Source organism: Mytilus galloprovincialis, chromosome 9, assembly GCF_965363235.1.
Source record: "Mytilus galloprovincialis chromosome 9, xbMytGall1.hap1.1, whole genome shotgun sequence".
NCBI classification, from domain to species: domain Eukaryota; kingdom Metazoa; phylum Mollusca; class Bivalvia; order Mytilida; family Mytilidae; genus Mytilus; species Mytilus galloprovincialis.
In genome coordinates this window covers 92,750,383-92,776,301 of record NC_134846.1, presented here as the reverse complement: position 1 = coordinate 92,776,301, position 25,919 = coordinate 92,750,383, and the positions used below count along the sequence as shown (strand labels likewise).

The following is a 25,919-nucleotide window of genomic DNA, read 5'->3' as shown; positions in this document are numbered from 1 at the left end:
GGTTAGGTGAAAATCAATAAATTAAGAAGTTAAAATTAATACTTTAAACTGGTAGAGCATCAATTAAGGATTAAAATAAGCTAGAAATATTGACAGGTCATGGACCTCCTTTTCGAGATATTTGAGATTTAAAATATGGCGGGAAATGGCTGACTCTGACTTTTACCTTATATTTGCATTGGTATTATTAGTTCTCAAAACAAAAGAAAGAAAATTAAGAATCTTCTAAAATTTTGGTAAATGACATTTCATGAGCTATTAAGTTTTATATGAAAAAATTAATGGGTGTTATGGGGCAAAATATTTTACATTGTATTGTATGGAAAACCACCATGGAGTCCGAACATTTGACACAAATTCCAAAACCTCACCTAAGTACATCCTTAACAAACATATCCCCTGCCAAGGAGAGGTAAGAGTATTTTTAGGAAAGTAGCTTTTCCTTAAAAGAGGTTCCCCGAGACTATCAAAATCGAAGACATTTGCAGGCTTGTAATACAAAAAACTCCATTTGCATCTACATAGCGCCACAGTTCCAGAATATTCCACACTCCGGCACCGGAGTCTTTCCCGTATCAGGAAGAAGAAGAAAAAGAAACTGCTTTAGTTTAAACACTACAAAATATCAATTATGACATTTTATTTAAAGTATTTTGATATTATATTTAATTATGGAGGTCCTGAATTCGAATTGATAGTCATTGTAATATTGTAGAGTCGCATTGAATATAATACTTTTAACTAGCTTCAACAAGTATTGATATTATCTGATCAGAGGTAACTGCCAACTATATACCACTGAACATCATAAGACTATATAACAAAACCAGTCTCATTATAAAATATAGACAACGTTTGTTATTTTATTTAACTTTGATATGTAATTAACTTGGGATTTTGTTTCATTTACATTAACCTCATCATTTGTCGTTTTAAAAGCATACAAAATATGGTACTCACTGTGAAAGTTGGTGAGAATATCCTACTGGACTCAATATTAGAAACAGCATTTGTCTGCCAAATTTTTATCAATTTTCCCTTTGGATTTTTGACATAGGCCGATGACACGCCTCCCGCATGAAAAGTTTCATAAATGTTTATCTTCTCAATATAAGTCTTTTTAGGAAAGGAAACCTATAACATGTATAATAAAAGAAATTAAAAATTCAAATTAAATTAAATTACTCACAAAAAAAAACCTGATTACAAATGCTGCAAATAAATTCACATTAATGTGGAGAAGGATTTGCATACCTGCCGAAGGACCTGTGATCATTTCGAGTTTTCGTGTTGCATAGTTTTCTATCGTAGCTGGGCTTCTAAAATGTTGTATACGGGTTTTGGCAAATTTTACAGGACAAGCAAAAATATTTCTATTTTATTTTTATTTTTGACATTTTAACAGGAAAAATCAGAATTAACCTTCTCTGATTGGTATGGATCTTAGACAAATATTACTTGGACCTCTGCTTTTATTGTCAGATCCAGAAGTTGACTTTTTAATCCTTTCAGTGTGTGTCAATTTGCACATATACGATATATTTTAGTTTCAAAAAATTACATCAATTTTTAGAGAAGTCTTTTTCAATCAAACTATTTGGTTTGAATAAAGAAAACATCTTTCCTAAACATTAACAGACGATTCCATTGAGTGTGTAATATCTTTGGATAGCTTGACTGCTATCATGTACCAATATGAGAAACACAATAAAACTCACAATTTACTAAATACCAAGACCGACTCTAATGATTATTTTACCAGCGTTTTGTTGATGGATAAAACAAACTATTTCTAGTCAATTTTGATTTAGTCCTGGTATCTATGATGAGTTTATTTACTACCACTGGGTCGATGCCACTGCTGGTGGAGATTTATTACCCCGAGGGTATCACCAGCCCAGTAGTCGGCTCTTTTGTGCTGACATGAATTATCATAGATATGGTTATATTTATAAATTGACTGTTTACAAAAAAAAATTGTAATTTTTTAAATACTAAGGCTTGTCTACATCAGGCATAGATAACCTCAACTGTATTTGGCAACACTTTTAGGAACTTTGGTCCTCAATGCTTTTCAATTTCGTACGTTATTTGGCATTTTTAACTTTTTTGGATCCGAGCGTCACTGATGAGTCTTTTTTAGACGAAACTCGCGTCTGGCGTATTTACAAAATTTAGTCCTGGTATCTATGATGAGTTTATTTATCTTTCAGAATCACTCAAAATAAGTCAGTTATGTGGTAAACTGTCATAAAAGGGATGGAAGTCTCTTGGAATAACAGCTTTTAGTTTTTGTAGGTGTTGATATTTAGCTTTCTTGATAGGCACTTGCGATAAATATAGTCTTTCAATAGTATCATCTACACTTGGGTAGACCAACTTTCGATCTTCTTGGGAGGTCCTGATATTGGTCAGAAAATTTAACTTGTACTGAATTGACCCATATTCTGTGTACTTAATAACTCTTATATTCGTAACAACAGGATCTCCAACCCTATTTCCTGGTCGGATGGATGAGTAGTACTTCAATTCACTATACTTTCAAAGAATTCGTGTGATAAATATATTACATCATAGGGTTGGTGTGGCCTTGCATCTTTAATGAGATCTATATAGTTCTGCGGACAGTAGATTGGTTTGTTTCTTAGTTTACTTGCTATAGTACTGTGGATGCTATAGCACTCTATCTGTATGTGTCCTTTTTCTAAATATTTTTGAATGATTGTGATCTTTTTTTCAAAGGCTTGGCGAAGAAGTGTATTTGATACCGTTACATTTTTGTTTTGATATGTACAGCCATCGCTGTAGATGACAAGCTCTTTCGAACCCTCAAGCTTATCTATAAAATCGCTAAGGTAGGATGCAAAAGAATTTGCTGTGAGTTCTCCTTCACTTTCAGTCCAGAAATAGCATGTTACGTGTGTTGAATCCATTTCATGAACTGTAAAGTTGTGGCACCCTAATTTAGTCTTATAATACAAGGCACTAGCCTTGAGTAATGGGAATAAAAGTACCGCCTGTAGATCTAGAGTCACTACTTTAATGTCATTAGATGTATGTGCCCTAATTTTATCAGAAGCTTTTTCTGCTCTCGTCTTTTCCTTTCGATCTACATGATTTCTATTTTCTTCCTCAAAAGCATTGCTCATCTCAAAAGCACAACATATATCGCATTGGTCCTTTTTTGGTTGAAATAATGACAAATGTTCGTCCTCAAAAATCCTTCGAAAAACTTTGATACTTATTACGTTTTTTTCTCTATTGGAACAAAAGTTGTTATATTCGCGGTATAGTTCACTAAAGCTGGTGAAATTTGGTTCTAAGTAAATCTTTGACGTACTTGCTCTGCAATAATGAAAAGGCTTTTTAGGCAACAATTTCAAGAATTCTTTGGCGCTTGCATTTCCATCTGGATTTCGATGATTGGATGATCTTTGATTAGGCTTTTCAGGAATACCATTTCCACTTTTCATCAACCAGTCGTAGAGTGTCCGTTCTCCTATGGCTAAAGTAGACAAAAACATTTTCTTCAACACCAACACTCGATGTTCATTTTTCTTCAAAAGGTATTTGAATGAATATTTCTGTCTACTATTTTCAGCTTTCTTCTGTTTCGCTTCTGTCTTGTCAACCATACTAATGACAAAAACCTTCTTTTGGTCCAAGTTCATTTTATTCCTTAATATTGAACCAATACAATCAATTGTGGCAGTTTTGTCACATGTCGTTTTAGAATGAATTCGATTAGCTAAGAGATGGGACATTTTGGAAGAACATGTAACAAGACCCGCCAAATCTTTCTATGTGTAAAACCCCAAACCGCAAAATTTGCGATAAACGACATTTTAGAAGCCCAGCGACGCTATGTTTTTCAAACATACAACTTGCAAATATGTCTTTGTTTCAACACGTCTTGTTAATATAAAAATATTAGCCAAATTACGTTAAATATACGGTTGGATTTACAAACCATTACATGTATATAGTGTTAATGAGTTTGAATGTCCTTTTGGTATCTTGTCCCCCTCTTTCATGTTAGCAACACATCATTTGAAAGTTGATTATTCAAATTTAATCTAGCAATCCCAGTTTAAGTTCACCTTATATAAACAGTCATTTTATCGATTGAATGAATGATTGATCATTTAATATTGATCTTTAATCTTTTATAAATGTTTAGACTTTACTACATCAGCAATAGGTTTATTGTATCTGTATTTGGCAAACTTAAGGATTTTTTTATCCCGAATGCTCTTCTTCTTCGTACTTTATCTGGCCTTTTAATTTTTGTTTATCCCAGCGTCACTGATGAGTCTTTTGTATACGAAACGCGCCACAGGCTCAAATAAAAGATTAATATCCTGATATCTATCATATGTTTATTTATTACAGTAGCTTGTCGTGATCAATAGTATTGACCTTCGTCTATGCATCGCGCCAATACTATTTATCTCGACCTTAACGTACTTGAAAATAATGCACCAATAACGTAAGAAATTGATTTTATAAGGTCTTCCGGTCACAATATTCCGAAATATAGTAAAAGTCCTATACTGCAGATGCCAGTAGTAGAATATATATGACAGTAAAAAATGATCCACTTTAAATCCTTGTTAAAGGGAATCAGATGATTCACGTAAGCGAGGTTTCATTTTCAAATATTAAAAAAAGCGGACAAAAGGTGCATAACTATTTTGTAGACGAATATTTTCAAGTTTGATAAACAATTTATGAAAAGAGTGGTAAATTAACCAGATGATTTAAGCCGTATAAGTCACTGAACTATGGATAATGTACTGATGATATAAAATTCAAAGTTGTGTATGAAAAACTCCATATATATCGCATATCAAAATGTAACAGTTGTGCCCGATTTCATGTCTTGTAGAAGAACGCAAGCAACATATACTATTTCCTATGATCGCGTAGACTACATGTCATCTATATACAACAATAATTATTTCAAGAATTGCTATTCCAAAATTAGATTTTAGGAAAAGCAAAAATTTCCTCCTGGTCCCCTATTTCCATTAAACGAAAGCCATTTAGAAAATTTTAAAGTTGAATACCAGAAAGTTTTGACCAGTTTGAATTTTTTCTGATTTTTACTGTTTTCATGGCAATAGCAGCCATTTTTGTAAATTTATATTTAAAACAGTCATCTATACTTGCCATTTAACATTTATTTAAATTTTCAATAAATTTGGAGCATTTTGGATTTTCCTTGTTTCCACAGTAACGGTGACCTTTTCCAAAATTCCAAAGATAAAAGTCACATTGACTGATCACATGTTACATATGAGCGAAGTATTATTCGGTTTGATACTATATTGTTTGAAAAAAAATAGCACTTTAATATGTTTTCAAATAGGGGCAATGTTAACGTTTTGTACGTTTCCATTGCAATGGCAGCCATTTCGAAAAAAACTAAATATTGTCAGCGGTTCCACACTTAACAGGCAACATTTCCATAAAGTTTTATTCAGATTCATTAATAAAAGATTTAGCCTTTTTTTTTTTTTTTTACGTTTTTGCAGATTCCATGGTAATGGTTGCCATTTAAAAAATTTCAAAGTGTTCTCACACAACTAGAGTTTGTGGTTCTCATTGTGGTACCTATTCATTTAAATTGGTACACATGTCTATGAGAAAACGGATGGACAAAAAAGCTGGCATAATAATTAAAAAACAGAGGAAAAGCAATATGTCATCCGACATTGTCGACCGGGTGACATTATGAATTATGTATAACTGATGTATTTTGTGTATATCTATGTTCGATAAATTGTATGATCTTCTATAAATCAATTTGTATGATTTCAAGATTATGGTTTTGATTTGTTTTTAATTTTATTTTTCGTATCTCTCATTTAGTCCATCAGGTTCAAGAGTTCGTAACTGGTATATCCAAATTTTTTCTTTCTGTTGTCGAAAAAAGACCATAATCTTGAAATCAAACATCAACCCAACAATGTTAGATCTGTAAATTTGCTTTCGTAAATTTTTTGTTCTTCCCTTGCCGGTATTCGAACCCATGCTACTGAGATATCGTGACATAGAATCGCCTGCACTGTAGCCATCCCGCTAGACCACACGACCAACTGGGCTTCATAAAAATGAAGCTTTCGGTGGCCGGGTGTTATCTATATATATATGCTTTCGCAAATTGTTTGTTCTTCCCTCGCCGGGATTCGAAACCATGCTACTGAGATATCTTGATACCGAATCGCCTGCACTGTAGCCGTACCGCTAGACCACACGACCACCTGGGTTTCAAAAATATAATAAAGCTTTCGGTGGCCATGTGTTACCTTTCCTCGTCAGTTTTAATCTAGCGTCGTACAACAGTACATGATATATAAAGCATGGAGATGTTATTGTTACAGATCAGCTCAATTATCTATAGTAAAGGATTCTACAAATTAATGCAAGATACAGTCACAGAAAATAATTATATTTATAAGTACGTCTGAGTCAGTGACAACTCTACAACAGATTTATCCATCGGATCAAATATATATATATAGTCTCTAAAAATAGCAACAATCAACATTCAATCTATCTAGGTGTGGATCAGACTGACACAAAAAATAATGACTCTTTCTTAAAAGAAATTCCATCACCTCCTGCTATCGCCTATCGCAGACCCAAAAATCTCAAAGACATACTTGTGACATCAAAAGTAAAGAAACAAGAAACTTCTAAATTTGGCAAAAAATGCGGTAGAAGCATTTGCAAGTGCTGTTAAGCCGTTAACACTTACCACTCATTCAGCAGCACAGTAACAAAGCAGCGATACAACATCTATGTAACATCTAATTGCAAAACGGAAAATAGTATTTATATTCTTACTTGTGGAACTTGCAAGCTGCAGTATGTTAGTGAAACAGAAACTAAATTCAACATCAGACTTAACAATCACCGGTCGTTCTATACAAAAGGAAGAAACTGTCCAATTACGAGACACCTTTTAAGAACAGGACATACTTTTGATAATATCTTCTTTCAAATAATTGAGGTAAACCAAAATTGGGACTCCGAAAGGAGAAAACAGAGGGAAAGGTTCTGGATGCATCAGCTGCGTACTCTTGAACCTGGTGGACTAAATAAGAGAGATGAAAAACAGTTCTAACCAAAACCAAAGGAATAAATCATGAATTTCATTCTATTTAACTAAAACAACTATTTGTTTAGATTTTAAAATTGTAATTTACAATAAACGGCAAAAATATGTTTTATATAGACCATCAATCAATATGTTAAACTTTTACACGAATTTTGTGTAGCTCAAAATTCAAAGATATTTTTTGTCATGCATCCGATTTCACCTAGATAGATGCACACGCTCGATGAAGCTAATTTGTTTAGCGAAATATTGCGTTAATAATATGTAAAATATAACAACTAATTTTATAACACTCATTAGTGTGTTAAAGTTACATTCTTAGACACTTATATATATTAGAGCCCAGGTGTATATAAGAAAAAGTTAGGTAAAGTCTGTATGCTGGTAACATATAAGAAAATTAATTTAATTAAATATTTTATTATATTTATAAAAGAAGATGTGGTATGAGTGGGAATGAGACAACTCTCCACAAGAGAGCGAAATAATTGATGTAAATCGAAATTAGTTTTATACAAAATAATTGATGATATGAGTATTGGTCATCACAATGCGTTGCATAGTGCAATCGGAATATTTACAGTAAAATAATATCTACCTTAATATATTGGTGGGCATTTCTACTCTTCTGAGCCCATGCTTCAGAAATGTCACCATATCTAGGATACACATTAGGTGGTCCTATGACTTTAGATGCAGACCATCTGAATTAAAAATGACTGTTACACTGACTTGATGACACAATTTGTATTTTACATCATTAAAGTGACTCTTACAGCATGACTTGTCCTTTTTTTTTGACAAAATTAAAAATAGAAAAGAAATACGTCACAATTTGTTTGCGACCAGTGAATAGATAAATACAAAATTCAATTTCTTATTTTTTTGCGATGTTTACTCCATGACAATTCTAGGTACTTCTCGTCTTTTTTATAATTATCAAGACATTGTGTTGTTTAGCAATTTACTGCCTTTTCTTGCCTTAAAATCATACACTATCTTTCGGTGAATCCAAGACTAGGATATATGAAGTCGGATCATCAAATTTTTGTCATTTCCTTGCCTTATCAAAGATGTTTCCTAATCACAGCGACATACTTTGCACTTAAATTTAAAAATACATACCTACATAAAATTTTGTGAAAGATTTATAATTTCCTATTAAGTTTAAATTATTTGCTAGATAAAAAATAGTATTAGAATAAGAAAATTAACAATAAAGAAAAGGATAATAGACTCGAATAATCGGGTTGCACAAAAAAGTTTCTTACATTATAAAGAATAATCTATATTAATTAATCAAACAAATGGATATATTAAAAGCTATCAAATAATGACACTGAAAGATGAACATTGGACTAATGTACTTACTTTTTATCACTGTACTGAGAGGAGTATGATATGACCTTGGATACCCACTGTTCAGTTCTTTTAGGCTTACTTGAAGGTAAAGAAATATGCTTCTTTCCAGTAATTTTTACTGCATCAATTTCCACCCAGGATTTTGATACAGTACAATCCACGTCAATCTTCAAAACTTTACATGGAAATGATAGTCTCTGGTAAATCAAGAAACATTAAGATTCTGAATTTGGTATCATACATTCAAAGTTTAAAGTCGAAAATATATATTCAAAATATGAATGACAATGATGTGATTTGAGTACACGTTAAAAGTTGTTCTGAAAGTCGAAACTAATACAAACGCTTGCAAATAACTGTTCTCAAATTGTCATGTATGGCCTGACATCGATTTAATCTATATCTAAACTTAGAGTTCCGTAGTGTTGTTATACATTTTTATTCAATGTCAATATTTACTAATTTTTACAGTACAATCAACGTCAATTATCAAAACCTTCAAAGTCTCTGAAGAATTCAAGACACATTTGGAAGTTTTTGTCATCTGTCAAGGTGCAATGTCAAATATATATTCCTTCTTTATTTTGTACATATCAATCTTTGTCATGTTTGTCGGAAGTGACGTTTCTTGAAAAATGTGGAAAACCTTTTTGAAAACAAAATGAATATTTACCCAACTCAAATGGATTTATATTTGATTTTATCATTTCTTTTTTCATATTTCTCGATGTATTTTGAATCAATAAAGAAACGAAATGTGAGACTTTGTATGTTTCCTAAAAATTCTAGCCATTAATGAAGATTTTATGCTGAAATTGGGTCTTAAAGTACCCTGAAAAGTTCACTCTTAAAGTCTAGACAGATAAAAAAAAATGGCTTCAACGAAATGACATCGTAAATGTAGGAAGTCATCACAGATAAAAATAATTTAAATAACCTTTCAACACTAATTCTGACAATGAACTATTAAGGTATCCTTCGCTTCTTATAGGTATCTTTTCTATTCAGTAAACTATATATAGATATAGGAAGATGTGGTGTGAGTGCCAATAAGACAACTCTCTATCCAAATAACAATTTATGAAAGTAAACCATTATAGGCCATTGTATATGCACACTTTATAGGTTAGTATTTTAATTTATTATATTATCTGAAAGATGAAATCATTAAAATACTGAACTCCAAAGAAAATGCAAAACAGAAAGTCTCAAATTGCAAAATCAAAAGCTCAAACACATCAAACTAATGGATAACATGTGTCATATTTCTGACTTGGTATAGGTATTTTCTATAGTAGAAAATAATGGATTAAATAAACCTAGTTTTTTAAACAGTCCTTATTCAATATATGAATATTCATCGACTATCCACTGCATAAAGTCGAACATTTTTTTGAAACTACTTGTGAACATTGATTTTTTTTATCAATAGGAATGTAAAACAGATTTGTTTAAGTGTTGAGTACACTTAAACCACACCGAATTTGACTCAATCACGAAATGTGAACACGGTCTTAATTTGGTATAGTGCGCTTTTTTTTTTAATTCCACATCACCATTTTGGATTCAAATCTGGACACTATTCGTAAAAGATAGAAATTATACGACACATGCATGGCTTATGTGTTTTTGGTCTTTCAAAAACTAAATTTGTTTACACAGCTTAAATAGCTCAGCCCGCAAAAAAACTTCGATCCATTTAAGGAGTAAACATTTGAAAAAGGGTCCGTATAACTATTTCTTGTACAAACAGTTTAAAGACCGTTCAACGGCACAGATTAGCGGAGATGAACAAATCGTGAACTCGATCTGTAACTCACTTCAGTAGACTAACATACTCAAAATCAGTTCAATATTTAAAGGCCTTTAGAAATAAAATCCGTACAACTGGTCGTTGCGGAATGAATGAATGACAGAATGACGGATGAAAGTAAAAGTAAATGGTCACAACCGCTCTGGCGTTGCAGTACAAATGAAATGGATTTGTATATATATATATATATATATATACAAAAAAAGTTTCTTTTCAAGCGGTGTACAGAATTATATATTATGCTTTTAAAACTCTTTTTGTGTATTTAATTTTTAATATATATAAAGAATGATAAATAACTGAATCATCAAAATGTTCGACTAATCATCTTTCTGAAGAACTAACTTCTATTCTTTCTATAGTAAAAGATGGCCTTAAAAAATATTGTGATGAGACATATTTTACTAGTGGTGTTAACCAGATGGAGATTCAGAGGATCGACTTCAACATCTCTTTTAAAAGAGCTTTTACGATAAAAATGGAAATTGTAGAATACAAAGTTCTTGTTTTGGGTTATAATAACTCTGATTTTGTGAAGAAACACACTGAATATACAAGAAGAAATATACTGATGATGATATTATCAAAATGCTATACTTTTTGATTGACAATATATTAGTTGAGTTTTGAGGGTTGATTTTTCAACAGACAGTCGTTATTTCAATGGATATTAATTGTGCACCCCTACTGGCCGATTTGTTTTTGTACGCGTATGGAGTGAATTCAGTCAGAACCTTCTAAAAGACAAAAGGAAAAAAGCACCTTGCGAAATTCTTATATTTTACTTTCAAATATATTGATAATATCAGCGAATAACCCAGATTTTACCGAATACTCAAATAAATAAAGGCAACAGTAGTATACCGCTGTTCAAACCTCATATATCCCAGTGAACTTAAAATGAAGATACTACTGTAACTAGAAAGACTGCTTCATACCTTTGATCTGTTCCTCAATTTGACACAGAATACGACGTCACACTAACATCTATGGCAAACGGGACGATTGCAAATTTCCAGTTAACAATTTCACAAGTCAAGTAGTCAGCACTTTTTGTGCTGACAATAATTGTCATTGATATGGTTATATTAATCAATTTACTGTTTACAATTTTTTTTAATTTTTTGAAATACTTAGGCTTTTCTACCTCAGGCATAGATTACCTTAGCTGTATTTGGCAAAACTTTTAGGAATTTTGGTCCTCAATGCTCTTTAACTACGTACTTTATTTGGCCTTTTAAACTTTTTTGGATTCGAGCGTCACTGATGAGTCTTTTGTAGACGAAACGCGAGTCTGGCGTATATACTAAATTTAGTCCTGGTATCTATGATGAGTTTATTTGTTTTCCCATTTATTAGCAGAAAAAATAAAATTTCCATACAAAATATACTTCTTGTGGATAATTTAATTTTTATTATTTTTTTCCCCAAGTAAATATCTTTTATTACATATCTGCTGTTTTAACAATTGACTCGGATAATGTAATTAAATGAAAAAACAGTAAATTCATAATAAAAACCCTAAACTACATAAGTAATAATAAATATCTCTGAGGTCACATGACTTGAGCATGTCAGGTGACTATAATGTACTTTAACATCTAACACGGGTTTAAAAAATAATATATTATTCAATATTGTATAATACACACTTTTTGTCTACTTCTTTTACTTTTTATTTTATTTTATTTCTGAAAACTTTGTGTTGTACAATCTGATGTTGTGTATAATCATGTTTACCTGAGTAGTTTATATGATCTTACCTTAATAGTCTAAAATACCTCAATTTTCAAATAAGTTAAAAACTTCACTTATGATTAAAAACATCGCGTAATTTATGGTCAACTTACCTTTTTAATAAGACAAACTGTCTAAGTATTATGCATTACATTTATCCAAACCTACAAAGATGATGATGGCAAACACGATGCACATTTATTGAATATTAAAAACCACTATCAGATGGAAGTGAAATCCTCCGTTAAACATGAAATCATTTAAAATATTGCAATATTGTAATGTAACTTTTATTAGATATTCTCCCTGGATATCTAATAACTAATATATCAGGGATACTTAATGCAATGCTGTACACTAAGTAAATTGTTAACAGCAATAGAGTGCAATAAAATATTTTAGTCACGGTAAAAAAATCAACAAAAAAACAATTGACTCGGATCACAGCGTTTGCCCGAGTATCCCTGTAATTAGTTTCTGAATTTCCAGGGGAAAAGCTCAGTAAATGTACTAAATTAGTAAAGTATAAATTATATATAACATACAAATTATTTTGAATACAGTGTATACATATTAAGAATAAAATTCCATGGTGTAAATCACGTGTTTACGGAACATCAATTTGCCTTCCGAATTTGTATTAATTTTTCCATATTTAAAAGCATTGATACAGTTATTTGTACTTGACTTTTTGTGCTGGATTAGTTACCAATTCATTGGCCGAAATCTAGTGCAAAATGAAGCACATGTTTGTTGTTAAAATAAATTGTTGGATCATATTAAACTAGTAAAGTTCGTTTTTCTAAAATGAATTAAACCTTTGTCAATCTTTAAACAAATTTAAGGACTAGTAAATCTTAACAATGACCTGATATAAAACATTCTTACAATCATTATATGAACATTTAAGAAATTTAAGAATACTACCTTAAAGTTAGGTGAAAATATTCTGCTGCTTTTCAAGTCAGTAACTGATTTTGTCTGCCATATAACTTCATACGTATTTTGAGTGTTTGATTTCTTAGCAGAAATTTTTTTTACACCCCCTGCATGGAATGTTTCATATATATCTATTTTCTGTATATAGATTGCATGTTTAAATTCCACCTAAAAGATAATATAAACATGTAATAGTATTTAAACGCATTTAAACATGTGGTTTGCCATTTAAAAATAATATCAGCAAAAAAACAAAGTAAATATTTTTGTTTAGGAACCCTAAGAATCATTCAAGTAGAACATGAACAAATGAACTTTTTATTCTTTCCTTCATTTCTTTCTGTATAAATTGGGCAGTTAGTTTTTGAGTTTGAACTGCTACGGTTTGGCATGCCACAAAACCAGGTTCAACCCACCATTTTTTCCTTTAAAAATGTCCCGTTCCAAGTCAGGAATATGGCCATTGTTATATTATAGTTCGTTTCTGTGTGTGTTACATTTTAACGTTGTGTTTCCGTTGTGTCATTTGTTTTCTCTTATTTTTTAGTGTGAATTCACATAACTATATGACGTGTCGCGGTACTTATCTATCCCAAATTCTTGTATTTAGTTTTGATGTTATATCTGTTATTCTCATAGGATATTGTCTAATGCTTAGTCCGTTTCTGTGTGTGTTACATTTCAATGTTGTGTCGTTGTTCTCCTCTTATATTTAATGCGTTTCCCTCAGTTTAGCTTGTTACCCCGATTTTGTTTTTTTGTCCATGGATTTATGAGTTTTGAACAGCGGTATACTACTGTTGCCTTTATTTATGTTTTTTTTTATTTTGTGGCATATTATAGCTGACTATGGGGTAAGGGTTTGCTGATGGTTGGTGGCCGTTCGGTTACCTATATTCCTTTATTTTTGTTTGATCTGGTGCATTGTGGAGAGCTTTATCATTGACAATAAAACCACATCTATAAATTTTATACCACTTATCATTTTACAATGAAAATATATCTTTCACAGGCGAAGCTCAGAATAATAATATGGAATTTAGTTTGATCCACTCTTAATCACATTTGTGAATATGTGCTGTTTTATCTTTTGTATCACACTACAATTATAACCAATACAGAGTTTTTTGGACGTCAGACACACAAATCAATGAATGTGTTTGTAGATAGATGTGTTTTGTGTTCTGTTAAATTGGTCCTTTTACAATTGTTATACGATGATGACTGATGTATTGTGTCTGTTTAGTTAACTCATCAATGTAAATATAACGGAATTTGATGAGACTGTCATCAAAGTGAGAGGGTTAGCGCTATAAAACCAGATTTAAAAAAATTGAAAATGCCTGTACCAAGTCAGGAATATGAAAGTTCTTGTCCATTCGTTTTTGATGCGTTTTGTTATTTGATTTTGCCATGTAATTATGGACTTTCCGCATTGATTTTCCTCTAAGTTCAGTATTTTTGTGATTTTACTTTTTAAGTAAATACTGAAGTTTAATTCAATCTTATCAAGCTGTCAGCTTTTGTCATACCTCAATAAACTGTTTGGCATCTCTTGTTCGTTGTGCCCATGTTCCAGGAATATCACCATATCTTGGATAAACTATAGGTTTACCTATAACTTTGCTTGCTAGATAACTGAAATAAAATATATCACACTATACAATTGTAGCCTTTATGTGAGGTCGGTACCAAGATACATCGCTCTAAAAGAGTATTTTGAATAAGGACAGAGTCCGGGGTCGTAATCATTTTGATCGATATATTCGTAATTGGCCTCATACAATGGCTTTTATTGTAATATTATTATTTTGGACAATATTTGTATCAAAATCATTAGTGCAGCAAACTATCTTTTTTCGATCATTTGATTTTCTTGAAATGTTATAAATATCGGATTGTCTCTTTGCCAATAATAACATATACTAAAACCAGTAAAAGTCTGAAATGGTCTATAACTGTACTCGACAGTACTGATTTTGACTCGACCAGTCTATTTGATTTGAAATTTATTTGATAACACTCGACTGTAGTCTAAACCATACTTGACAGTCTTAACTTGTACTTGACCTTAACTCGACCAGTAGTTAATCCTTTAATACGCTGTTGAACCATGCTCGCCCTAATGTCAACAATACTCGACCTAGTTTGAATCTTACTCGACCTTTTCTTAACAAACCTAGACTTATTTTTGTATCAAAGATCTAGCAGAGAGTAAAATTAAAGCAATCCTTGATAGTCTTTTAAAAAAGAAAAGTTAATTTTTTGATCTCTGAATTTGACTGTCCCGGTATCTTTCGCCCCTCTTTTATTCAGAATTCAATACTGTTTGACGAAGTGTGATCTTTTTCTCCATGCAGGAAGAACTACCTTATACTTCACCACTAATCAGAAGAACAGTTTTATTAATTTCTTTAATTTCCTATCCCTTTTTGATTATAATATATCCCAAATTACAATAATATAAGTGCCTATAAATAGCAGCACATGACATACATCTCTGTCCAAATAACAATAATAGATATATTTCTAGTAAAAGGTTAACAAAAAGTATAATCACAAAAATACTAAACTCCGAGGTAAATTCAAAACGGAAAGTCCCTAATCAAATGGATTGAACCAGGTATTATAGCGCTAAACCTTTCACTTTTATGATAGTCGAATCAAATTCCGTTATTTTTACAACGATGCGTAAACACAATAGACATAACCTGTTGGTGAAATTCTGCTGTTGTCTGTTCTATTGTCGGTTTGTTGTCTCTTTGACACATTCCTATTTTCATTCTCAATTTTATAATCGGTAAAACAGTCAAAATATAGTTACAGCAATCATCACTGTGTTACAATCCCAAGACAAATAAACATATACAAAAAACACAATAAGAATCTATCAAATTAACAAACACATTCCTTGCTTCGTATGTTGGGCGTCAGAAAATACAAACGTCACATAAAAAAAAATTTGTCGATCAATGTCTATACAAACCAGTTTTAATTTCACATGGTGTATGGTGGTATGCAGGGTTATAAAAGTTACGTTAGAAGTAATTACAGAAACAATCAAATTAAACACCGATCTCTCATCGCTCCTGTTTCTCATTTGCATATCATTATAAATTCTAATCTTTTAGTTCACTCACATGTGACCTAAAAGCCGGTTTCGTTAGATCTCCCACGCGACATATCAGAAACAGGAGCGATGAGAGATCGGTTTTTAATTAGATCATTACAGAAATAAACCGAGATTAAAATTATCCAGCAATTTTTTAGAATTTTTAAGTATCCATATATAGTTAATAATACTACACGAATGAGATAATTTGTTGTTTGTCGTTCACAGTATTATCAAATATATAATAAACAATAACACAATGACATCTAATAGAATAATATGTCGCATATACAAAACAAACCAGCAAAATGAAAGCTAATACAAACACATTGACGGGATATATAAGTACCGAGCCACGTCAAATATATATCACATTAAACAGACCAAACAGTAAAAGTAACATTAATAATTGAACAAAGACAAATAGAAGAACAATATAACACCTAGTTAATATAACAAACAACGTCAGTACGCAGAATATATACATTAAGACCATCATGTATTATTTGTGAATTTGAAGCGGAATATTTATCAACAAGGTCTTGATATCTTCTGATGAACTTTTTCAGAAAAAAGGACGAACCGTTCTTTGACATACCCCTGGTTCATCAACTTTTTGCTCAGACACCGTTTGACATAGTCTGAGTAGGAGCTACACACGGTACGCAACGGGCACGAAATGTAGCAGGTTGTTAACTAATGGGACTGGGAGCCAATTAAGACATTTGGTGAAGACAAAGAAATGGACGGGGTCGATTCGAAATTCTCAGATGCCCCATGGGAAAATGGTGTTAGCGAATCACTGATGAAATCTGTGAAAAGAAGTTTGGAGGTTGCTATAGGAACATCCGTTGTGACATTTTTTGGAGGTTTCTGATTTGATAAATGGGAGACCGACAGGTACAAAAAACACGACCCAAATGAAGGATCTTACTTGTGTCCAAATAATTTATCATTTGGTAGAGCAAGGAATCGTGTTCCTGCTGGGAACTTGGTTGAGGACAATAATTATAGACAAAGATTGGAATTCGTACAGCAAGTAGCCTAGTAGTTATAAAAGGTACCAGGATTATAATTTAATATGCCAGACGCGCGTTTCGTCTACTTAAAACTCACCATAAAAGCTCACTTCAAAGTAGTTATAATGCCCAACAAGTACAAAAATGAAGTGCATTGAGGATCCAAAGTATCCAAACAAATGTTCCAAATACGGCTAAGGTAATCTATTCCTGGGATAAAAAAAAATCCTTAGTTTTTCGAAAATTTCAAAATTTGTCAATAGGAAATTCATTAAAAATATAATTGATATTCATGTCAACCCCGAAGTGCTGACTACTGGGCTGGACTCCGTTCACTATTATATAACTAGTTGAGGAGCATACCGGGGAGAATGTATCGTATGGACGATATCTTTTTTTGTCAGAATTAATCTACCATGTTCACTTATAACTTGGGTATTTGATGAGATGTCAATGCGTAAGTAGATTTAGATATCTTTAGACATAAATATCAGAACGAACAGTAAATTAATAGTTTTTATTTATCTCATGTAATGACACCCAATAGAAATAAACAGTTGCAACCCTGGCACAGTTAAATTTGTGATGTGAATTAATCAACAGGATAAGAATAAGAATACTCTATGTACAGTGTCTTAAGATTTTAGACAACATGCATGTAGAATGTGTAACAGTTGTTGCCAGACAATACCAAAATTATGATTTATATTTAGTGCCATAAGAAGTTAGAATTTTGCTATGAACAGATTAGGATTTTTTGTATATTTTACATGTTTGGTTTAATTTCAGACAGATGTTGATACTGATGGACTCTGTAAAGAGACATTACAAGATAAGAGTAGTAAAATAGATCAAAGTATAATAAATACCTCACACTGACACTTTAATCCGACTTTTGTCTATTAATCGTAATAAGAAATTATATGTATTTTAAAACAACACATGCTTTATTGTGTAATACATACCGGCTGTCATACTGTGATGAAAAGCGAGGCACACTGGAAACCCACTGTTCGATAGTTTCTCCAGTTGTTGATCTTTCTCTGTAAATATCAGTTAAACACTAATTTGCATATCATATAAGACTGCTATTTGTATTAAAACGATTTTGACCACCGTATTTGTGAAAAGATTAGTTGAAAAAAACAGCTGAGCAGTTATATTTTCGAGATTGATTTGTTTCTAGCTTAAGGAATATCAAAAAGTAAAACCAGATTTTAACAAATTCCAATAAAGGTTAAAAATGAAGAGGTCATTGTTAAATTGAAACAAAAGCTGAAACACATCAAATCGAATTAATACAACTGCCATATTCCTGACTTGTTACATGATTTTCTTAATGAAGGAATGGTATGAGTGATAAAACCTTGTTTAATAGCTAGATAAATAAAAGCAACAGAAAGTATATCGGTATTCATAAGTCATAAATCGATCGCGAGAAAACAAAACATTCATTTAATATTATATATATATATTATTCAATGTTTTTCGGTGGATGGGGAGATTGTTCCTTTATTCGTTTTCTCTGTTTTATATATTGCCCTTAGCACAAACTTACAACTTCTCGCCCAATCAAAATGCTTGAATTTGCTTTCTAATTTTCATAGTACATACTTTTTCCGTGTACTAAGTTACTACGCATGAATGACCACAAGGATAAGATTTCATTGTATTGTAATCAAGATATTAGAACAAAACTTGCTACTGGCTATTTTGAAATAAATACTGTGTTCCAAATTTAACTAAATAGTTTGTAATTAGTTTTCAAACAGATTTTTAACATCCTTTTTTTTGTGTTGACAATTAAAGTTGTTTCATTAAAATAAAGAGTAACAATTATGGTTTTTATGCCTTGATTAAAGTACAACTCCATCTAAAATTTGTAATCCTTTATCTTCCATGCAATTACTTTGTACACAAACAGAGTCAACAACCATGAATCTTTTGAAGGGAAACTATTGATAAAGCAATTTGACATATTTCGTCAAAAATTGGTCGATTATTGGTTGCCTAATGTCCAGTGACATATTTCATGCCTGTAAACTATCCACTAAACTACCTATGGGTACATAGCAGGGGTAGATCCGGCCATTTTTAAAAGGTGTTTCAAACAAAGACATGGGAGGGGATCCAACTTTTTGTACTCATTCAAAAGCATTTTCAATATAGTTTTAGTTTTTATGTGAAAATTAAAAAATGTTTTCTAGAATGTAAAGCTTTCACTGCAATTTAAGAATTGTCTGCTTTTGGTCAATTTATTTTGTCATCTTACCATGTACATAAGTACATGTATAATAAAACACCACTTTATATCAATAAACATACTTACACCAGCAGCTACCTTCTTTTCATTCTAAAGTCAAGGGCCTTTTGAAATCCCATTTTTACAATGATATAAGTGAGTAGATTTACAAAACTACGCAAATAAGCTACATCTAGTCACCAAAACATGTCTAATTACAGAATAACTCAAGTTGACAATATGTGCAAAATTTGATAGAGTATAGAAAGGTATATAGTATGAAACTAAGAGCTCGGTGTCAAGTCCCTCGCTCTAAGTTTCATATTATATACCTTTATATACACTAACCGACACTTGAATTGTGTTAACTTAAAAAAAATAACATGTATAGTTTAATGGTGTATGGCATATGGTGCAATGGTAGAAGGTGAATGGTGTAAGGGGAATGACGTTATGGTGTTGCGTGCGATCGGGAATGGTGTGAATGAATGGTTAACGACATTCAAACTATGAAAACAAAATTTTGATAAGAACTGATTTTTCATTTTATACATCTATTTCCAATATTGTGATCAAAATTCGTTTTTTCTAATAAATAGATAATTTTGTAGTTGCACGCTTTCTTTGAAATAAATTGCATTATGGTGTAATGTGTAAGGTGTATGTTGCAAAAGTGTAACGTGTATGGTGTACAAGCACTGGGTGTATGTTGTAATGGTGTATGGTCAATAGTGTAATGGTGTATGATTTTAGTGGAAAGTTTACACCATCCAATGACTGTATATTCATATTTGGAAAATTACAAGTACTTTACTGAAATATAGATATTTTAAAGAAAGATTGGCTTTCATTTCCAAAACGTTTAAAAAAAAAGGCGAAATAGACAAGAGGAACATTTAAACTCAAGATCGAAAATTAAACTGTCAACACCATGGCTTAATAGGCAAGAAAGGATATTAAAAGAGATACAAAAGATTTTGAAGGGATATTAAAACACAGAAGTCGATGACAAATTGGCACAAAACTAAATGAGTAGACTTTTTTTGTCCTGCATCTTATTTGCATAATGTGAAGACTGTGAACTCTAATTCGATAAGGTAAATTTGAGACCAGCCAGGTAGAAAAGCTATATCTAATTAAAATTATCAATTAAACAATTAAACAAACTGTCATAAATATTTTGACAGTTCTTCTAAAGTCGGTTGCATATTTTCTACTATGTATTAAGAATCAAACAACTCATCTACTTATCTAAATAAAAAACAGGTAATATTCTATTTTATTGTGTAGAATATAATCTATTAACATTGTTTAAGTAGTGCCAAAATGTTTTCAGCAAACAAATAATAAGTAATACTTACTCTCTAACTAGTTCATGCTGACGCCTTTGAGACTGCCTGTACGTACTATCGAGGGATGGTGTATCAATATTCCTGTTTTCAATATAGGGTAGTGTTCTTTTATCTGTAGTTGATAGGAAGTCTGCAGCTCTGGTTTGATGTACATGTGTAAGAGCTGCGGGTGTCACTATGTTTTGTAAGCATAGAAGGAACGTGAACACCAAGCTGTTCATATCTTTTGCATAAGGTAGACTTTTTATTTTTGTGTATCAATATTAACCGTGTAACTGAAATACATACAAGTATTGGTTCTTTGAATATAAAAAAAAGAATAAACAATAAGAATTGGCTATTAGCAGTAAGATATGTTAAGATCTGTAAATTAAGCTAGTGCAAACCTCACCGATATCTTTTTGTCTTTTTTGTCATTTTGGAATCTGGTCATCTGATATCACTACATGCTGATCTCAGCAAGAGGTCATTCTCAATACAATTGCTCAATAGTTATCAAAAAAAATGTCAACAGTAACAGGATAGTCATGATAATCCAGCGGGTAGTCCGCTTTCTGTGGATGATTCTACTCGAAAAAGACATTATTATGTAATTTATTTAAATTTTAAAAAAATGAAGATTCGTTTAAAGAAATAAAAATTTATATACATTACAATGCCTTCAAAAAATTGGATATTTGTATGTCGTTGTGTTTATATAGCAGATAGACTAAGATATGTTTAAGGTTATAGCTCTATTGATGAAGAAAATAAATTCTTAAATTTTATTGATTATGTATTGTAATGATTTCTTTGAATATTGTTTTTATCGGTTCTAACACATATGGAACAAGTATTTAGTATATTAAAACATTCATACATATGTATTGCTTCACATTATATTCACTTATGGTCTTACAGATTTTTCTCAGACTGTTAAAGGGTCTTAATACGATAATAGAAGAAATACTTATTTTCTATCATATATGCTCATTTTAACATATTTCGGTAGAATAATATTTGTCCGTATTTTTATCGAGTCGTACTGGAAATAAAAATTGGCTGTGTTAACAACGAAAGAAAAGCGCATTTATTAAATGACATCTTAATCTGGGAAACAGTAATCTGAATTATTCATTGGTTTTAAACTAGTCAGTAGCTTCAGTAGCTGAGATTACCTATAGATCGATATTTTGTGTCTTATGTTTTTGTGTTCCTTGCTGATTTGCTGATTTTTTTTTATCCTGCAGAAGTTTACTCTATTCGCGATGTTTGTCGTTGGTTTTGTCTTTTGAAAATTAAGAATGAAAATCAGAAAAATCCCTAAAGGAAGCTAAATATCTTATATGTGTTCATTTGATAATGTCAGCAATAACCAACTAAAGCTATTCAAGACATTATCTGTGTTTATTTGATGAGGTGGTGAAACACAGTGATTGATCGATTTCTTGTAATATAACTTAATTCTAATATAAAATGGTATTCGATTTATAATATATTCAATTGAATTGTACTAGTTATGAATATAAAATCAAGCTACATTTTATGATGAGTCGCATTGATATTTCTTTTGATAAGGACTTGAACACTTGACTGTTTTCAAAAAGCGAAAAAGCCTCTGCTTATGATAATATTCGTTGAATTTTATAAGAATAAGACCACTGTGCTTAAACGGCTGTCGGTAACTTAAGTTACCCACAGCCCAAGATGGAGCCACCTTGCGTCGGTTAGATACTTTTCTTCTATAGAATAACAATACCACGAATGCATCAATTAAACAACTGAATTTAAAAGTTGTATTAATCGTTAAGGGAAACCCCTAAACTGGAAAGGTGATTAAATTCTACAAAATAAACGATCACAGCACGATTTTAAACACTTAGGCTGTCCGTAACTTCAAAACAACTTGTCCGTAACTTTTTTCATCATACCAATAGAGATGTCCGTAACTTTCAAAGAATCGACATACGCGGATGTAATGTTTAAACTGATGATAGAGATTGCATCGAATACATATTCACAAAACGAAGTAGATGTCTAGTATGATATAATTCATTGTATCGATGGAAGACAAAATTGGGTAAAATATGAAAAAAATCACGATAAATCCGCAAAACTCGGGTCTCATTTTGTATAACGTCGGGGTACCCGAATCGCCTAGTTCGGATGGTTGTTTCCGATCATAGCAGATAAACTGTTGAAACATCATTGTTCGTTTTTATTTTTGAACAAGTAGTCTACACAAGTATTTTTTTACACATACATGTAGCATGTATACACTTACTGATTTTCTACCAGCAACGACAAGGGTAGCGTGAATCCGGGATTTTGGAGGGGAACCCAAATTGCCCAGGCATGCAGTGGATAGACTATACGAGACTTAAGTGCACAAACTTTTTCCGTCTTTTTGAAAAAGCCAAAAACACTTTTCTCTCATACAAAAAACAAATCCCATCAGCATTGACAGTAAAATAAAAGGGGTGTCAATCTGGACACACTGGTACGTTGCGCACGGTGATATTGCGGCACCCTGGCCAAGATTTACAGTAAATGGGAAAACTTAAAAAAAAGGACATTTTGTATAAATGAATAAACCTAGTTTTACAGCTAGCTGCATATTTCATTTGTATGCAAGTTGCATTAAATCTCATTAAACTGAATAAAACTAAAAAAACACAATAGGTAAAAGTCAGTGACAATATAAGGAAAAGAGCAGTCAACATAGAGTAACAATTCGACATAGTATATAAAAATATAAATAACTACGTAGGACAACAGGGTAATTTAATAGTCTAACAACCCCTGATAACATAGAAAGAAAGCAAAAATACATACTAGGAAACATATTAAAAAAAATAACACTATAACTAACTGGTCGGATGTATAAATACCGAGCCGCGTCAAAGAGTATTCATCAAAATACACATAGAAAGAAACAGAGGTGAAGGTAAACCGCAAACATATAATTAAACTCAAATCATTAAAGAGTATGGAAAAGCCTTGGTCTGACAAGCGAAAAACGTCGATAAGACGCACCTCAGTAAATAAAAGTTCAAACCATAACCAGGATGGAGTACCACAAACCCCACATAAAAGTCTGTGGTGTAAGTATGATGCGTTAATAAAATCACATTTGGTGGTGAATGAGTAGTATAAACGGCCGCGAAGTTTACAAATATGATGTTAATTGTCTTCTAATTGTTGAAATTATAATTCTTAAAATTTTAAATCAAAAGTTACCCACATCTAAATATAAAGTTACGGACAGTCTGCTTAGTTTCGATCAAAAAGTTACGGACATCTTATGCATTTTTTAAAGTTGACCTTGCGCTTTAGTGAACTCTATATTAACAAATTTATGGTAATTGTTAGTCATTTCTTTATTCAATAATCCTATAAATATTTACATTCTGCATGAAAAACGTCGCAAAAGGTACAATTTGTATGAATTGAATATCAACGAGTTTAGAGTCCGCCATCTTGGGCTGTGGGTAACTTAAGTTTAAGCACAGTGAAGACTTCGTTGATGGCATTATTAACAAGGATGGTCAGTGGTTGTTACAACTCCTGCAATGTACATTTATTCAGGTCTTTTGTTATTATACTCCAATCCCTCAGATTTCCATGTCAGACACACGAACTGTTTTGTCATACCGCGGGTTTGGGTTTAGCGCAAACTTCATGTTAACTGTACTGTGGTGTTTGAATGTACTTTAAACCAAAAAAAATGATGAAATTATTCCTGCATGATGATGGCTTTATGAAAGGAAGAAGTACATTGGACCATAAACGTCCTTTAATAAATAGTATTGAAAAACTAAATATATTGCATTTATTAATTTTAAAAAGCCCTTTAAATAATAGTGATAGATATTAATTATTTTGCAAACAACAGCCGTTAGCAAAAGTTCGAAAATGTTGCAAGCAATAAATTCACTATGACAAAATCTCATTCGATTTAAAATGACTTCGTAAATTATGAGAAATAAATAGATGTCTTTATACTGGTCAGTAATATTCCGGCAAATGTTGTTCAGATATTTATTACGCCATTCCCGCCTTGATGAGATGTTGTCCTTCCTGTCATCTTATTCGCCCTGTTCAGACGATTCTTAAGTATCACTGTGTTAAGACGTGATCAGGCATTATCATCGACGTCAAAAAGCTTGAGGAGAGGATAAAAGAGGGACGAAAGATACCAGAGGGACAGTCAAACTCATAAATCGAAAATAAACTGACAACGCCATGGCTGAAAGTGAAATGATAAGAGCGATGGTACAATGTGTGAGCAGGCGTTATCAGTGACAGCACAGTGTTTAAGCAGCCGTTGACAGCGACGGCACTAATTGTCATCAGGACTTTTTCAGCGACGACACAATCTGTCAGGAGACATCAAACTTACATTCGTCTGTGAAGGCCCATATAAGAAGACAAAAAGAAGAACGATTAACAGATTTTACGATTTTCTTCGTAAAGATACCGTAAAATATCAACCGCTCGACACAACGTGAAACATCTTTCTTGTCCGCCTCGCCTGCTTGCCAACACAATTCACATTGTGGCTCGCGCTTGATATGTTACAACATCAAAATTAATGAAACCCAACAATCTATATTGTCTGTTTTATGGTCGGATTGTTGTCTCTTTCACACATTCAATTCTCAATTTCATATCAATTATTTTAAATTATTAATCAATTGAATTGTGGGCATACCAAACGCTAAAAGTGTTGATATGATCAAGTTAAATAATTCTGTTTCATAATCACTACTATCCTTAACATTAATTTGAATAAACAAAATGAACTTACCTTTCCAAATAAGAACGCAATGCAATATGATACAAAAGGAAAACGGAATATAATATCAACAGTTCTGTTAAATCTAACGTTACATTTTAATTACCAACAAACATTATATGTCCAAAATTGTGCCCCTCCCCAGACGCGCATGCGTTAGATATCATTAATATCGGCCAACAAGGAAATTGAAAAATAGATTATAAAAGATATACTACTTTCAATGATTGTAGCATAAAATCAGTACAATTTTCATGAGTTTCCTTAGATAAAGAAAAAACCAAATGAATAGTCTTTCAAACAATGTTTTCATATTCAAATAAAACTGTATAAATAACCCCGTATTTTCTTTTTAGTTGAAAATACAGATATAAAGTTTTGTAACTGTCTGTACAGAGATATAGATAGCACTTTAAAAAGAAATATACTACTTGCATTAG

General features: G+C 31.8%; 1 protein-coding gene across 1 annotated transcript in view; it reads right to left on the bottom strand.

Annotated features, from left to right (window-relative positions):
• Positions 1 to 25,538, bottom strand: part of LOC143046883 (uncharacterized) — a 50,601-nt gene extending 25,063 nt beyond the window's left edge. Inside the window, exons 1-8 of the mRNA XM_076219939.1 lie at positions 25,492 to 25,538; positions 20,712 to 20,977; positions 18,074 to 18,151; positions 14,510 to 14,615; positions 12,966 to 13,145; positions 8,498 to 8,685; positions 7,725 to 7,830; positions 961 to 1,134 (exon numbers count right to left, since the gene is read on the bottom strand). Coding sequence (XP_076076054.1) covers positions 961 to 1,134; positions 7,725 to 7,830; positions 8,498 to 8,685; positions 12,966 to 13,145; positions 14,510 to 14,615; positions 18,074 to 18,151; positions 20,712 to 20,923 — 1,044 coding nt within the window. The 5' untranslated portion in view covers positions 20,924 to 20,977; positions 25,492 to 25,538. The remainder of the gene's footprint in view (positions 1 to 960; positions 1,135 to 7,724; positions 7,831 to 8,497; positions 8,686 to 12,965; positions 13,146 to 14,509; positions 14,616 to 18,073; positions 18,152 to 20,711; positions 20,978 to 25,491) is intronic.
• Positions 25,539 to 25,919: the final 381 nt, after the last annotated feature.